This window comes from Nesoenas mayeri (assembly GCF_963082525.1).
Source record: "Nesoenas mayeri genome assembly, chromosome: 3".
Lineage (NCBI taxonomy): Eukaryota > Metazoa > Chordata > Aves > Columbiformes > Columbidae > Nesoenas > Nesoenas mayeri.
The window spans coordinates 26656723-26672807 of NC_137544.1; the positions used below are offsets into that span (position 1 = coordinate 26656723).

The 16085-nt window shown below is 39.2% G+C and overlaps 1 protein-coding gene across 1 annotated transcript in view; it reads right to left on the reverse strand.

Moving 5' to 3' along the window:
• LOC308038617 (dystonin-like) overlaps nt 1-16085 on the reverse strand; it is a gene marked incomplete at both ends in the record, with an annotated part of 310764 nt that overhangs the window by 212385 nt on the left and 82294 nt on the right. Inside the window, one exon of the mRNA XM_080341395.1 lies at nt 2354-2415. Coding sequence (XP_080197521.1) covers nt 2354-2415 — 62 coding nt within the window. The remainder of the gene's footprint in view (nt 1-2353; nt 2416-16085) is intronic.

Sequence of the window (16085 nt, forward strand, 5' to 3'; positions counted from 1 at the left end):
AACGCACTCACTTATAGTGCTGCTTTTTCTGCATTCGCTCCATTGGATAGTATTTTCTAAATATGGCCTTGTGTCTTAAGAGAGAGCATCTGAAAAATTAATTTTAATTCCCATGGAAGTCACTGTTCTAGAAACAACGCTGTAAGAACAGAAATTTGACAACTGTATCACCAACTGCTTTCAAACTGCATATTTCCAGAAGATAAAGTTGAGTTGCTACACAAATTCCAAGTTAATGGAAGAGCTATAGTCAAACTATATTTGTGTAAGTCATCGATCCTTAACTTGAATTCTAAAGTGAGGAACCTGACATGAAAATCAAGGCCAGCAGTACACACACAGACATACACACACACATATGTATCTACATATCTATCTAAATCTACCTCTACAATCACTGACACTGAGAACTATTGGAAGACAAAGGCCTGAGGCCACTGACCTTGGCAAAAAACCAAAAGGATTTAGTGTGAACTCTTTACCCCGCTTTCCTTACAGGTTTAGAGCCTAAATCTTTTTTAAGCTACTCCCAAGAGGTTGACAGTACGGCAATGATGACTGTGCATGTTTTAAAAGTGTGTAAAATAACAGTGTAATATAATTTTCAATACACTGCTCTTCTGTAAAAATAGGCATTGTTTTTAACTTGTATTAAAGGATTGCTCTCCAAAAAGGTTCAGATAAGCTTTTCCTCATTTCACAGAAAAAACTGCATCTTTAATACATAAAAAATTAGTAGCCTCTACAAACATGGTAACAATTACCATCAGTTAAAAGAAGAAATGTCTGATGGTTAATTTGGAGATTGCCTTTTGCTGCCAGAGTAGTGGCAATCTGCCTGCATGTTTTTTTCTTTAAATCTAATTCGTCTGAATTACTGGACAACAGATATATTTCTTACACTGTAAATTTCAAGTACAATCCAGAAAGGGAAGGCCACGGGTCTGCAGCCTGCAGTCTTTTCTCATTAGCAAGTAAAAGACTTCTGCAAGCACATGGGGCCACTCAGGTATTTCAGGATTACAGTGAGGAGGTGTCTGCACAGATGGGGTTCTGGAACAGCTGTTTCTACACCAGTATTAAGTCCACAAAGGAAAACCTATTGGTATGAGCAGGAAAGGTTGTGTGCTGCACTGAGACTGATGTCAGGACCACTCCTGATGGATCTGGCATGGTGGGAAGGACCAAAAGATACATTCTGGATGACAGGTCACTTGCTAAAGACAAAATTGAGACCAACATCATACCCAGGCCTTGTTAGCTCCACACATCATGCCATTTTCAAGAGCTTTTAAAAGATGTGCAACCAGAATTCCACATCTCCTAGAAGACTGAGGAGTCAAAAAAAAAAAAGCTGATTTTAAACATTCCTGAAGAAATTTTGTTCTGCCTCAGTGTCCAATATTTCCTAAATACCCACAAGAGCAGCCACAAGAATCAGATAAATAACTAAGTTAACTCCTAAAAAAAAAATAAAAATATTTTTCTCTAAATACAAATATAAGCAGATCTTTCCAACAGCCCCTGAACATTATAATCCTTATATTATAATCCTTAATTAAATCTCAACTCTGACAGTTTGCAGATACATTTTTATTTAATGTGACTTTTACATGAATTCAACCTCTGGGAGGGAAAAAAAAAAAAAAAAATCAAAGCAAGTTATGTGAAGTAATTATACAATCTGCTTCTCTAGAGAAATGTCTGGACTAGACAGCTGGCACTGAAACAGCAAATTAAATTTAGAACTGCAGGGCCATGCAGTGAAGGAGAACTCACAGCTTTTAGTTGTCTGTTGACTAAAAGCTGTACATGTTGTTAAAATGGTGTGTTCTGTCCCTGAGACAGAGTTCACTGCTACTCAAAAGAAAGATTTGAAAAGCGACTTTTGTCTCTAGAAAGCCTCTATTTCTAATCCATGAGCAGCATACTGATGCCACAGGACAATCTAGAGCCATCCTTCTCAAGGTCATTTCCCTGCCCTCAAAACACTATTTAAAGAAAAAAACAAGCATTCTTCATTTGCCTTACCCGTGGTACGACAGCCATGACACTCTAAAGCCAGAAGAGTAGAAAGATTTCTTTCTTTGTAGAAAGAAATCACGTCTCTTAGGCTTTGACTCATTTTAATTTCAAATTCAAGTATTCAAATCATGATCACTTTGGGATATCAGACAGCAGCATTTCAAATCCCCCATGACTCCTCAAAGACAAAGTACATGCATAAATCTCACAATTTAAAGTATTCCTTATTACATGTAATGCAGCTGCATCCTGAAATCAAACATTTAGTAAAAGACACAATCACTGCTGTAGTAACAGTCATCCAGACATCACAAAAATATCAACTGACCTTCATGAGATGCTGATTTATCCATTTTGTGAAGGTCTTCTTTTGTACTTTGTCCCGCTCATCTGTAGGTACAAAGGAAAAATAAAAGGATTTAACAGCTCTACAAGTGATGTAGATGATTATTTTTTATGAACACCTTTATAAAATTAGCATTCTAATAAAGTTTAAAAAAAGAATAGTCTGTAACATCTTTGAAGTGTCTAATCAAAATAATAGCACACAAATGTTTTTGCAATATATCACAGCATGTAATGAAAAAGTTTCCTGAGCAGAAGCTCCAGGCAAGCTCCTCCAGAGCAACAGCGCCACAGGTACGATAGCAGCCCTATTAACAAAAACATAACTTCCTAGGCGAAGTCAGATGTTCCCTAAAATGTACTAAAAAAATCAAGGCAAAATTTTTTGAGCTATAAATACTACTTACAGCATCTAAAATCCAATTAATTATTAAAGTATTTAGCAACAGAAAATTTCTTACTATATGAAAGCTGGCTTTTTTAATCATCATGGGTTTTGACTGGAATATCACTCATGTTCCAAAACACAAGGATGAGCTACAGCTTCAATCAGAGAAAGGACTCTCTTGCTTTTAATCCTCTCTAACATGAACAGGGATGTGCATGAAGCCAGATACAGAACCCAGTCACTATCAGCAGTTTGCTCCCTAGTGTGGCAGTTAGCATCAATGATTGCCCACAAAATACTGAGAAACAATAAAAGCAAAAAACTCCATGTAAGAAAACATCACAGTTACGGACAGGCAATATATACATGTACTCATGTCAGGTTAGAGAAACACTGACAGCCACTACAGAGCCAGAGTGATCTCCACAAACCTGGCTATGGTCACCGGTCAGTACAACTGATACAGAGCCCCTTCTCGGCCCAGAGCTCGAGTCACGGTGCATAAGGAGCGGGACCATCTGTGCAAGCCTAAAATAGCAAGATCCCTTAAGACCATGCACAGCACAACTGCAGCTGTTTCATTGACTCAGGCTATTTGTAGTGTGCCGAGAATGAGCAATGACCTCAGGTAGCAAAACAAGACCCCTTCTGCAGCTACTACCCTCACCAGAATATTGAATCAGATCTATGTGTTTTCAGCTTGGTCAAAGGCAACATAAATAATAATTAAAAAAGAAAATCACAGAAGGTCCATACTCAAGGATTTTCGAGTCTCTAGTGTGATACTGAGGTCTTTCAAAAATGCATGAGATCATATAAAAGTCCATCCTGAGTACTGAGAAATGCGTACTTGGGAACAAATGCAAAAACAAGACAAGCAAAAGCCTGTAAAGCCTTTGCAATACTCCTCCCTTATGTGACTCACAGACTTTCTACATGCTTATACATATATTTGCATGTAAGAGTCATAGATGTATTTTCTTCTGTTATTTTTTTCAACCGTTTCATACCACACCTATAACTTCTGCAGCCACAGTTCACTGTGGCAATGAGTCCTTCAAGTAGTACATGCAGTGTATGTGTACATTAGGCTCTGTACAGAATAGCTGCTGTTCCCTATATGCCTCTTCCATGCCACTCAAGATCTTCCAAGCTTCTGGCATATGCTTTTTTTCCCATTTTGCAGCTGCACACCTTCTCATTCTAGTTGAAGACCCAAGAAAGAGGAGAAAAACTAAAAAGCAAAAACTAAAAAAACTAAAAAACAAAGCAGCAATACCAGAGAGAAAAATCTGGCAGGTGAAGAAAACATTTTGCAATATATACATTTCCCTATAGCCTTACTTAGCAAGACACTGTTTCTGACATCAGTTGTTTATCCTAATAAGGTAGAAGCTCTGGTTGGTAAAGAACAGAAAATCTCAGAAATAAAAGAAATCTAGAAATACTTTCACTTGTAACTGTTCTCTTACAAGTAGCTGTTCTAAAAGGAATACAAGTTTTGCCAACCACAGAACTAAATATTCCAGTCCACAGGTATACAATGTGTCTTTTCCTAAGGTTACCTCAGCTACTTTGGACTAATTACTACAAAAGTTTAGGCTTTGGGAAATGCTAATGTGACAGTTAAAAGCTTCCTTGTATCTTCTTAGAACATGCAGTGACTATTAATACCAACTCTATTTTGAATTAAAATGCCAACCTACATAAAAGAAGTGATGCCTGCTACCTCTGTTCCTTTTATATATGTTACACATAGACTCATAGAAAAACTCTGTACCTGACATACACAAATGTGTAACATGGAGGAAAGCTGTCACCTGTCATGTTGTGAAAAACACCAGGATAAAAAAATAAGAAAGTCACCAACACACCACAACTGTGATGTTTAATAAAAACAAAAAATGCTTCCAGAAAAGCAAATGCACACTAGGAGGAAAACGGTGCAACAGTATTCAGCGTGGTCAAGCTCCGAGCAGAATGTACCAAATCAAACTCCCTAAATGAAGTAGGAAACGGACAGCTGACCACAAAGAACCCCGAACTGAGGAAGGAAATCCACTCTGGGGAGAAGGTTCCCCCACGGGGAGCTGCGCTGGCTCCCGCGGCAGCCCAGCCACCCTGCCAGCCCCATTACTGACCCATGCAGCACATCCCTGCCACCAGCTTTGCACTCTGCTCCTTTTCATCTTCAAACTGTCCCATTCTTCCCTTCAAAACTTCAGAGTTTCTTTTCTTTTCAGGAAAAGGAGAGCCCAGGAGCAACCAGGGCTGCTTGTTAGCTGACAGAAAGTAGCAACTCCCCTTTTTAAAAAAAACGAGCAAACAGCCCATCTGCTGTCACGGCAAGAGAAACTGCGAGCCACCCAGATTTCAGACTCACAGTAAGTAGTAAATTAAGCATTTCTGTTTCTTTATTTTGAACTTTCAGGTGTATTAATACACATTGGAGTACAAAAGTTGAGCTTTTCAAACCAGGAAGCCTGGGGTTTTTTCCTCTCTCTACCAGCAGTGAGTAGCAAGGAAAGAACGTCACCACAGAACGAGCTGCAGCCGTGCTGTTCAACCAAGGTAATTTAAAAATACAGGAGAGGAAAAAGTTGTGCAAGGAACACACATCTTCCATCTGATCTGTAGATTGTCACAATAAACCCTCAATAGTTAATTAATCAACTTGAGCTTCTCTGTTTATTGCAGGCATACATATTGCAGGTATTATTCTGATATATCAGACATACAAACCGAAAGCCTCTTATGCTTTATATATCTGCAAAGTACTGCAACAAAATGCTTCCAGTCTCAACAGATTGCCACCTAGTTTATGAACCCACAACACAGCAGCAAGGTACCATCCATCTAAAGAGGTTCCAGATTAGAAAATTTGGACTTGAAAAGCTGTTGCCACAACCAAGGCACTTCCATTGCACCTTCTTATCATTCCTCAATCCCAAGGATGAATTCAGGGGCCAGATCCTCCCGACACCAACGCCCCCTTCCAAAAATCCCTATGGCTTGCATGGACCACAGTATCTACACATTAGAACAGCTTCTCTGGAAGACAGGTTTGCTACCAAGATTACTCCAGTGGTGGCCCGTGGCATTGATGCCTCTTGAATGCTCTCATGGGGACGAGCTGCTGGGCGGTGCTCTCTGCTGAAGGCCACCAAAACCATCCCTGAGCACCTGCACCAGACGCCTCCAGCTTGAAGGACCAGAACAGCACATGTCTCACACTGAGGAGAGGCAGAAAGAGAGCAGGAGTACAAAAGCCCTCAGTTTTCTAGCTCAGCTGCAAATACCTGAGCTTCTTTCTTCATTCTAATAGTGAAAAGAGCAAAGTCTGGAGTTCCTCCACCTAGTGACAGACTTGCAAAAAAATCTCAGTTTCTTAGGCAGCTTTTGCACTGCTAACTTGTATTGGCTTCTCTGTTGATATTTGTTTGCCTACATGAGCGGCCAGATAGGCAACAGGTTTTTCTGCATTCACCCAGGTATTTACAAAAGCCATGACACATGTTACCCTTTATTCATGTACAAATGCACTAGTGTTTCTGCACATATTGTTTCTATTTACAATTTATATTAAACTCAGAAGGCTGTGTTAAGGTTGCAAAGTGAAGTATTCAGAAGTAGAGTTAAAACTGGATTTAAAATGGGCTGCGAAACCTTAAGACAACCTTCTTGGGAATATGCATTATGATATTTAATTAAATGATCATTTATCATTTTTACAAGACTACTGTCTGCTGCGTAGAAGGGATGCTATCCATTTATAGAATAGTTATTCAGTAATGTATTTCATGTTGTTGTTCAATACAGAGTACCAAACCTATTCATCGATCAGTTTTCAAGCTCTGAAGACAAAATTCATTTCGCAATAGGTTTTTCTCTGGTATTCCTAATACGGCTTCCACAAACCAGCCTCTCATATCTCAAACATCACACTCAGAAAAATGGGAACATAATTAGCACATGATCTCTTGGAAAAACATTTGTTTTATGACACTCGCATGGAATCACAAAGTTAAATAAGAAACCAGAGATGAATCCAATTCTACAGTCAATGCTGAAACGCCTTATCAAACAGGCTTTGACCTCTGCTCCTGCAAACTTGACCTTTACTTCTCCCATGCTTTCCATGTATATACCCATTATTCATTCTTGCTCATTAATTAAGAACCAGACGATATCCAATAAATCCATCGCAATGTGAAACAGCCTCCAGGAAGGTAAAAATTCCAAACTAGACTTTGTCAACTGAGAAGTTAAAACTATCGGATTTTCCATAGGGAAAGGTAGAATAACCTTACCAACAGGTTATCTACCAGCTTTCAGATCATTTGGGGGTATTCTTAATTATAGCTGGTTTTAAAATGTCCCTGCCTGTAGGCTGCATGTATCAATTTGGACTATCTGAAACGATTCAGTGAAAATTACCCGTGTTATAAAGAACTGGGAACATCCTTGATACTGTGCAGTATCCTAAATCAGATGATAAACTTAGAAATTAGTAAAATAAAACTTTAACATTATGCAGTAATGTGTATTAGTACAGATCTATGCTATGAACTGTGTGCTATCACATCAAATTTTCATTAAAACATACACTATACAAAAGCCTACATACTTTCGCAACAACTTCCAATAATAAAATAAATACATTCTGCTACAAAAGTATCAAACATCCTTGTTTCTAAGGTATTGTCAGCTGTGGTGAGGTCTTGGAGAAATGCTAAAAAAAAATTCTGAAAAAAAACTTTGGTGCCTCATATGAGGATTTCTGCATAACCAGTCTCGCTACCATAGGCAAGAGACACATTGAGTCTTAAGTGTTACAGTTGCAGGACTTGCTTTTGTGGGGTCAACATCTGCTGTATCAGAAGAACTCCTAAGTTATTTTCAACAGTTTCTAACATAAGAATAAATATTTTTTTTAATACCACACAAAACCAGATATCTATGAAATACTTAACAATGTAGTCACCCAGAACTAGAACGGCAATATACATTTACTGTTGGTCAGGAAACGTTAGCAGCTCATCCAAAGGATCTCTCTGAAGTTCTCACCTCCCAGAAGTCCCAGGTAAATATGACAATTAATTATGTCAGAGTAATCACCTCACCTGACAATCCAGCTTTTTCTTAGATGTTTGCTTCCTCTAATAGAGAATATTGTGCTACAATTAGTGTTTCATGGTTTATATTTCAAAATAATACTTCATGCATTTTAATATATAATGGTGCTATCCTTAAATCAGTTGTTCTTAAAGAGCAGGAGAAGTTTGTCAGGCTTAAAAGCAACTTTTTATATATTACCACCTTTCTCATTTTTTTAATTTGATCAGCTTCCCCTTGGATTTATGAAATTCATAAATATTTCTTGTTTATGTCCCTGTTGGTGTTCACATATCAGGACAGCTTGTGGAATAGCACCAGCAGCTTGCAGGAGCTTGCCTTGGAGACAGCATCACATTACTTCTTTTTTTAGATAGACTGAACGAAGGCCTTGTCAGCCAAATACAAAATAAGAGGATAACTGGAGACAGACTGGTAAGGGACAGAGTTTAGACAACACAGAAGAAGAAAGACAGTAAGGACATGGAACAAGGGACAGACATGGTCCACACACGAGAAGTAAGAATTTTTAAAAAGCTATGTGTATTGCCTATGAGTATTGATAGTGAAATCTGGACAAGAGAATTCAGGATAAACATAATGATGGGGTTTCACCCTACTGGAAGAACTGTCAGAAAATCAAGAGGCAGCAGGATAGACAAGGACTCTCATAAAATGGATATATCCTCCTATTTAAGAAATGCAGGCAAAAATGAATGCCACTAGGCATTAACAAGTAGGGAACAAACTCTTGAAATGCATTGCTTAATTGAGGCTCACTTCTTTAAAATCATGAAAACCTAAAACCTTCTTTAAAAGTCTTATTAATTCAGGTAAAATTCCTTCATTTCTCTTTCCCACTTCCTGCTTACTGCCATCACTTCTTCCTTTGTGACAAGCTTCAATTCCAACTCACCTGGCTCATGGATGTGGAGTTTCAACTACTACTGACGTGTCCCATGCATACACAAAGGGGCATGAATGCTGCCACCATTGCACATGTACGAACGTAGCTTTTCAGAGAAAAAGGTGAGGCACAAAGTGCTTCTTCTCACTATGTTACTCCCAAATGCCTGGAACCTCGAACTGATGCACCAGCGCAGAGGAAAGCGTTAGGTTATGCAAGAAAAATATCCATCAGCAACCAGGAAAATTTAGGGAAAGTCCTCAGATCCAAAATATTTATTATTTATATTTAAACCTCGTAAGAAAAGCTTGTATTATGCACTGGTGTTCCCATCACTGTTCACAGTATTTTTAGGTACACCACCCAAGGATGGGAAAAGTACCACTAGATCCTTCTCCTGCTTCTACCCAGGCATCCACCACCAGCTGCTGTTAGAGAAGGACTCTGGTGAAGCAGAACTCAGGCCTTCCCCAATATGTCTCGCCATCAACTGCTACACTCACAAACAGAAATATTTGGTAACTGGTATCATCTGACCTGTATTTTTCCAGAAAATGTATCCCCACTCCCTCAGTGTCTCCTCTGACAAGGTCTGCATGGGTATGGCAAGGTTCTTTCAGGAGAGTGGCTCTTCTTCTGCATACTCCTATCAGGCAAGCCATCAACTTTTACAAAACTTTTACAAAAATTTAACAACAGACATAAATGCACCAAAGACTGAGAAGTGCTCAGGGTTTTATAAAGTTGCAAGAAAAAGACACTAAAAGTGACAAACTGAAAGTAAGTTGGGAAACTTCAGTATTTTATTTTGCATTACATTCAGTCATTCCCTCAATGGGCTTCCCAATGAAGTTGTCTTGACTGCAACAGCTGCAAAACAGAATCCAAAGATATTGCCCTTTCATCTGTGCTTTACTTAAATGCAATGCTTGTTCACTGAATTCCAGCAACCCGCTTCAGCAGCTCCTCTGCCTTGCAAGTGAAGTAATGAAACTATACTGCAGATTTATTCCTGGAGAGCAGACTTGAAATATTACAGAAATTTAAATGTTGTGATATGTAACAATACTTATCTTTGAAATTCTGCGGTTCTTCATAACTAAATACCAGGATAATCTGATTAATAGGTGTATTTATTAAAATGGATAGAATAGACCACAAAATCTGAAATAAATTGCTTTGATATGTTAGCAGTATACTTGCAATGAAATTAAGAGGCTCACAAAATAAAGTCTTTAGTCACACAAACTATCCGGTCTGTCACCAGCTCTTGTAAAAGGCTTCACGAAATACAACGCTCCGTCTGGAAGATACGTTGCTACCCTTCTGTAAAATGTAATGCAACATTCAGACTCACATTCCCAAAACAATCTGTTATTTGATCAGATGGGCTTATCAGGACTCACATACAGAGTCACAATAAAATCGTAACATCAGCTGCACTGTTCCCTCCAGCCATACACACACCAGTTGTTCATGTATTGTTTCTTAAACAAAAGACCTGATTCTATATGCAAGCCAATAAGCAGTTTCCCTGACTCTAGGCACAATGAAGATCCAGCAGAACTCCAGGAACAATGAGAAGACTTCTCTGGAGTTCGGGGTGCTCAAGCTGCCTGCATGGCTTGAGTGCACTTGGCTCCGGGCCCCATGGAGGGAGGACCTCAGGCTCCTGCTGACCAACCTGGATGCTCTTCTATGAGCCCCTTTAGGTAACTGCAGCAAAACTGCTACATCTGGGAGCTTTAATTCCCACTTTGGTGTTAACAAGACTTGAGCTGCTCTGGCTAAGCTCAGTTTCCCAACTCCTTGCTTCCCAGCTATCTCATGCCATGCATGAAGCAGGAGTGTCAGACAGATTTGATTGTAACATAACATTCATAATCCAGACTGATCTAAAGAGATATTTGCCAAAACAGAAAGACAGAGGCATAACAATTAATAGTATTCTCTGTTACTACCGTAGTTTGCCAGAAACAAAATAAGACTTTCTGATATTTTTGGAGGTCAGAGTTTAATCCCAAATGCAGATGAAGAAACAATTGTAAAACTCCCACTGACTTTGACAGAGCTATGACCACCTCAGAAATAGAAATAAAGATCACATGCAGACAAAACCACACAAAAAACATCTAAACCATATGAGTGACTGGCTCACCATTTAGGCAGGTGATATTTTGAAATGCACTGCACATCAACCCTACAAATGCCAGAGAACATGAAACCACAATAGACAGTAAGTAAACACTTTGTGTCCTGAAAATATTCAAAAATTTGCTAATTGCACACCCATCTGGCTCATAAAGAAACTGCACTCATCAAATTCTCACTTGGACCTTTTTTCTGCCACTCCTTTCTATCTGTGCTTGAAGCAGGATGAAGAATTCAGCTGCCCTACACCTGAAACACCTGGGGATACTCAGCTGCATAAAGCCTCCGCAGGTTTGCCCAGGTTTTCCATCCTACACAGAAGATGTTACATATATCTTCAACTACTGGAAAAACAACCATACTTCTGATATGATTTGCGGGTATGTAAATTAATAATACATGAAATAAGCTCAAAAAGCACTTTTCTAGTGTCTTCCCAGCAATGAGTGCTTCAAAAGGTTTAGAAACACAAATCAAACAAGGGCACCAGCCCCTGGAAGTTTACAGCTGAAGTATAAAACAAGGCATCAATCACTCATACAGAGAGGAAAAATCCAATGAAATAATGGAATAATAGCATTTACCTATAGGCCTGCTCCAGCTTGGGAAACAATAACAACAAAAAATATAGCATTCGACTTTCTTATCTAGGCTTTTTAAAAAGAAAAAGTAATTAACCAAGTCAGATTAACTAAAGCCACGTAGAAAATGCCCTTCGCAGTGCTACAGATCCCCATGTCTGGTTCCTTTCTGACCAGAAAAATCACTCCTGGGCAACTAGTGCACTAGCACAATACCCTGTGAACAAAACTCCTAAAGCTCAGCGACCTTTCTCATGCATTTCATTTTTTTGTGAAGCCTGCTCCCTCCAGCCCTATAGCAGGAGAGATACTTAACACTATCCCCAAGAGCCCAACGAAGCAGAAAAATACTTGTTTTCCAATTTGATTCAGTTTTCAGTATTATTTGATTTCTGTCTTTTATATGAGAGAGAAGATCCACTTGAAAACGTCACATCCAGCTACCAAGACATGTAAAACCTGCACGTAGTCCAAAAAACTATCTCAGAAGACATCACACTGCTGGGAGGTGTACCACAGCACCTCTTGACTTGTGGCTCTATCCCCTTCTTACATCACCATCTCAAACAGCATCTAAACTATTTTTTGTAAAGTGAGATATCACTACAAATCAAAAATGGGTTCATACAATGCCAGATGACAGCTTATACATTATAAAATATTGAAGCAAATTTTAAAAGAAATCCCATACCAGAAAGATGTGCTTAACCAAACAGTCGAAAGCTTATGAGGCTAAAGCCTTCTTCATCAATCTGGTGCAAACTCAGGTCACAGCAATAAGCAGCACTGCACTAAGAAACCCACAGTCATTTTCCCCAAGCCCCTCAGAAGCCAGTGGAGGTTTACACTGGCTCTGTATTTCTGTCCTTTCATCGAGTCCTGCTCAATTTTTTACATTCTCCCTTGTACAAAAAGCACAGGGACACATTCCAAGAAATCCACAGAAAGAAGACAACTAGAACAGCATTCCCTTTGCAAACTGTTCAGGCAGCCTTTGAAGTCCTGTACTTGCAGAGACTGGACCAAGTCCAGACCGCCACAGAAAATGAAGAACTGAGGGAGAGCAGCAGCATCTCCATGTGACACACTCAGCCTCCAAACAGCAGGGTTTACATTGCCTTTGCCTCAATACAAGCCAAGACTATGAAACTTTAATGCAGTGTACAAAGTACATAAATATTCCCACAAGCAGAGTCAAGACAGCTCGAAAATAGGGGACGGGACAGAGATCTGTGATGCTGAGTTTGGCTAAACCAGTTGGTCTTGCCCTCCGCTCTCATCTGCACACACTCCAATACACTTACAGTAAAGAAGATTAATGCAGTTTATGTGTGGTGTCAAGATAACCAGAACAAGAATCGGAATCACTGGACATTAAAAAATAAATTTTAAAAACATCCACCTCATCAGCTGATGTTTACACGGCAGACATTTATGATATTGCTCCTCATTCATCTCCATCAGCACACTCACCCCTTGTTCTCCCTTCAGTTTTTCAAACAATAGAACAGTCTCCTCCCCAACAAAGAAATGTAAAATAACTACTAAGATGTTTCCTGTGTTATGGGAAGACAAGGAACATACACACTCTGAAATCACTGTCAGATTTTCAGAGATTCAATGCCAGCTCACATTTAAAAAAAAAAAATTAAAATGACTTGTTATTAAAATGAAAAGCACTCCAGCCAATTTAATAGTACAGTATTTAAAGTGTTCCAGCCAATTTACTTTGAAGACCTGGCCTAAAGAACACACTTTATTTTTAAAACAAGCCTACGATAATTTAGGAATTTCATCAACTACTTTCCTTGATTACCACACAAACCCAGAGTCAGAGTTGAAGTGTTTCAAAAGCATTTTATGTTTCATCAGGAACATCTGTAGTCTTAACCCACTCCACAAAGGCTTATTAACAAAGCATTTTTTTTTCACTCATGTAAAGAGAAATCAGTTGACTGAACTGTCATGCTGACATGTGCAAAATTATGTTGAGTAGGGAAATAAGAAAATTATTTACTTGATGAATAACATGTGATTGCTTTTCAAATCTAGTGTTGCTATACAGAATACACACCTGTATATCTGGAAAACAGTGGAAAGTAAGGGGAAACTACACATGTGTTTAAAAGCATGCTGGGGGACACACACAACAACAAACCAAACACAGCCACCAACACTACCTGGGCAGGCAGGTGGCCCTGATCATCAAATTATCTTTCCCATCTTCAATTTTTATTCTAGATTTCATAGAGTCTAAGGCATGCAAACTTGACGAGCATTTAACCAACTTCTGTATGTCCCCGTTTTACACACTTAGCACACAAATTCACAGCATATATCAAAATGTATCTCTGCCTCTAACTTTCACAGAAAGCTGTGAAAGCTTCATATGAGCTTTGGTACGATCACAAAATTCCCACTCTTTATGAAACACTCTACCTATGCCAATAAAGGAAGTAAACCACATAAATACATGGCTACACTGGTGCTATTAAGTTAAATGTAACGGCCGTGAACTCAGGATACAGAGAACATAATTACAGTGCAAATTTAATCACATTAAAATTATCCTGAAATCACTCTTTCTTAAAGTAAATTTCAATGTATAAACAATCAGTTAAAATGACATAACTTATTCAGTGATCTGTTTCCTCCCCATATTCATGGCATCAATACAGCATCATTTGAATCGTCCATGATAATGATGTAAAAAATCAAGTCCTGCAACAGTCCTGAAGCATATTGAACAAGGGGTCAGTGGGGCTTGGGGATGATGCGAGTAAGGGCATGTACCCCTTCATTAAGCTTACTAAGCACATAAATGCCTCTTCCATCCAATCTCACTGCACCACCACAGACAGACAATTAGGGATTTTACGCTGTGGTGCAGGTACCAAGGTAGTGATGGAAGAGCTGGGACACCTTTGCTCTCCTGATCCCCTGGGGTCTGGGATCTCTAAGCTCACTCCAACACATAATTTACTCATACTCAAAGGTCCACGGATCTCTGATGACTTCATGTTCATAGTAGTTCCATGCTGCAGTACAGCTAAGAGAAGTACCACCATGGATGGAGATTTTAAGGTTTCAAGGAGAAGAAAAGGTCACTTCCAAGAGGCATTGCCAGGCATAAAGAGGAGCCGATAAAGAGCGGTACAAGAACAACAAGCGAAGGGAGTTTTGACAATGGCACTATAAGAAGAACAGGAAAATTTAAGGAATGAGAAATGATAGGGCAGAGAGGGCTGTGAGTGGTACTGAAGATAAAAACAAGAAGTGTGTGTGTTTTACAGGGAAAGAGGATTCCAGGACAGCAATATAGGAAGAATATTATTTTAGTGAAAACATATGCTGAAGTGACTGGTTAAGCTCAGCACCTGGAGCAGTATAAGGATGGATCCTATGGCAATCAGAACAAGACTCAGACCCCTACACAGGACAGCTCATGCTGCATGCAGAGAGAGGCAAAGTTTCAGAAGCACTCTTTAGTCTGAAACTACAGAATAAGATTCCAGGAGAGGAGCCATGTGTTTCAGCCTTAGTGACTGGTGAGTGCTCTCAGTAGTGACAAAAAAAATAGGATAAATGGTGACTGAACTTGAGGAATTTTGTGTATCGATATGACAGGGAATGTGATTTTGGCCATATTTCACCCAAGGGGTGGCAAGGCAAATAGGCAATACAAATGAGATGGGGCAAAACACAGCTTTGCTACAGCAACAGATGAAATCACCAGGGCAGACTGGACTGCCCAGAAATACCAAATGGAAGATAAGACCAACAATGGGCCATCACAATCTCAAAGGAATAAGGAGAAGAACGATGAGGAGCACTCCCTTCAAGGAAAAGCCACTGGAACAACCAAAAAAAGAGAGAAAGAGCAGGAGAAGTGGAGCAGTGTAGTTAATTGCTTCAGAGTAGTTAATTGCTTCAGCGTAGTCACAAAGGTCAAATAAGGTGAGGAAAGATTTAAAAAAGGAAAGTGAATACAAAGCTCTGAATGTGCCAAAACATTCCACCAGGGTGTTAAACATAACAGTCACATGTAAGAATCACAGCTAAATGCTGGATTTTCAACGCATGTTATTTAAATATAATTTATAAATACAGTATTTAATTCTTTAAACCAAGAGCTAATGAGTAGGAGCACATAGTTCAATTTTTATTATTTTCTTACATTTAAAGATGAAAGGATTGCAAACTCTAAAAATTATAACTAAGTGAAGTACATCATAAGCAGAGAGCTGAACCATGTTCCAGAGCAGAACAGTTACAGGTGAATCACCTGCTAACAGCACTAAAGCTCCTCAACTGCAATGATTTCTACTGCCAGCAACACTTGGGTTATGGCTCAGACTGCAGCTGGATACTGGGGAATGTCCTTGCTGTCATTCTAACACTTTTGTACCAGCACTTCCCAACTTCCCTCCATAAAGAACTCTTGCTCAGGGACACTACCCAGCTGGGAGGGTCAAAGCACTATCTCGAAAATATCTGTGTTTTTCAAACGAGAGGCAAAGGCTGCTTCTTAAGCGAGACAAAAAAGCACAGCAGCTTCCCTGCCCAGGCAGAC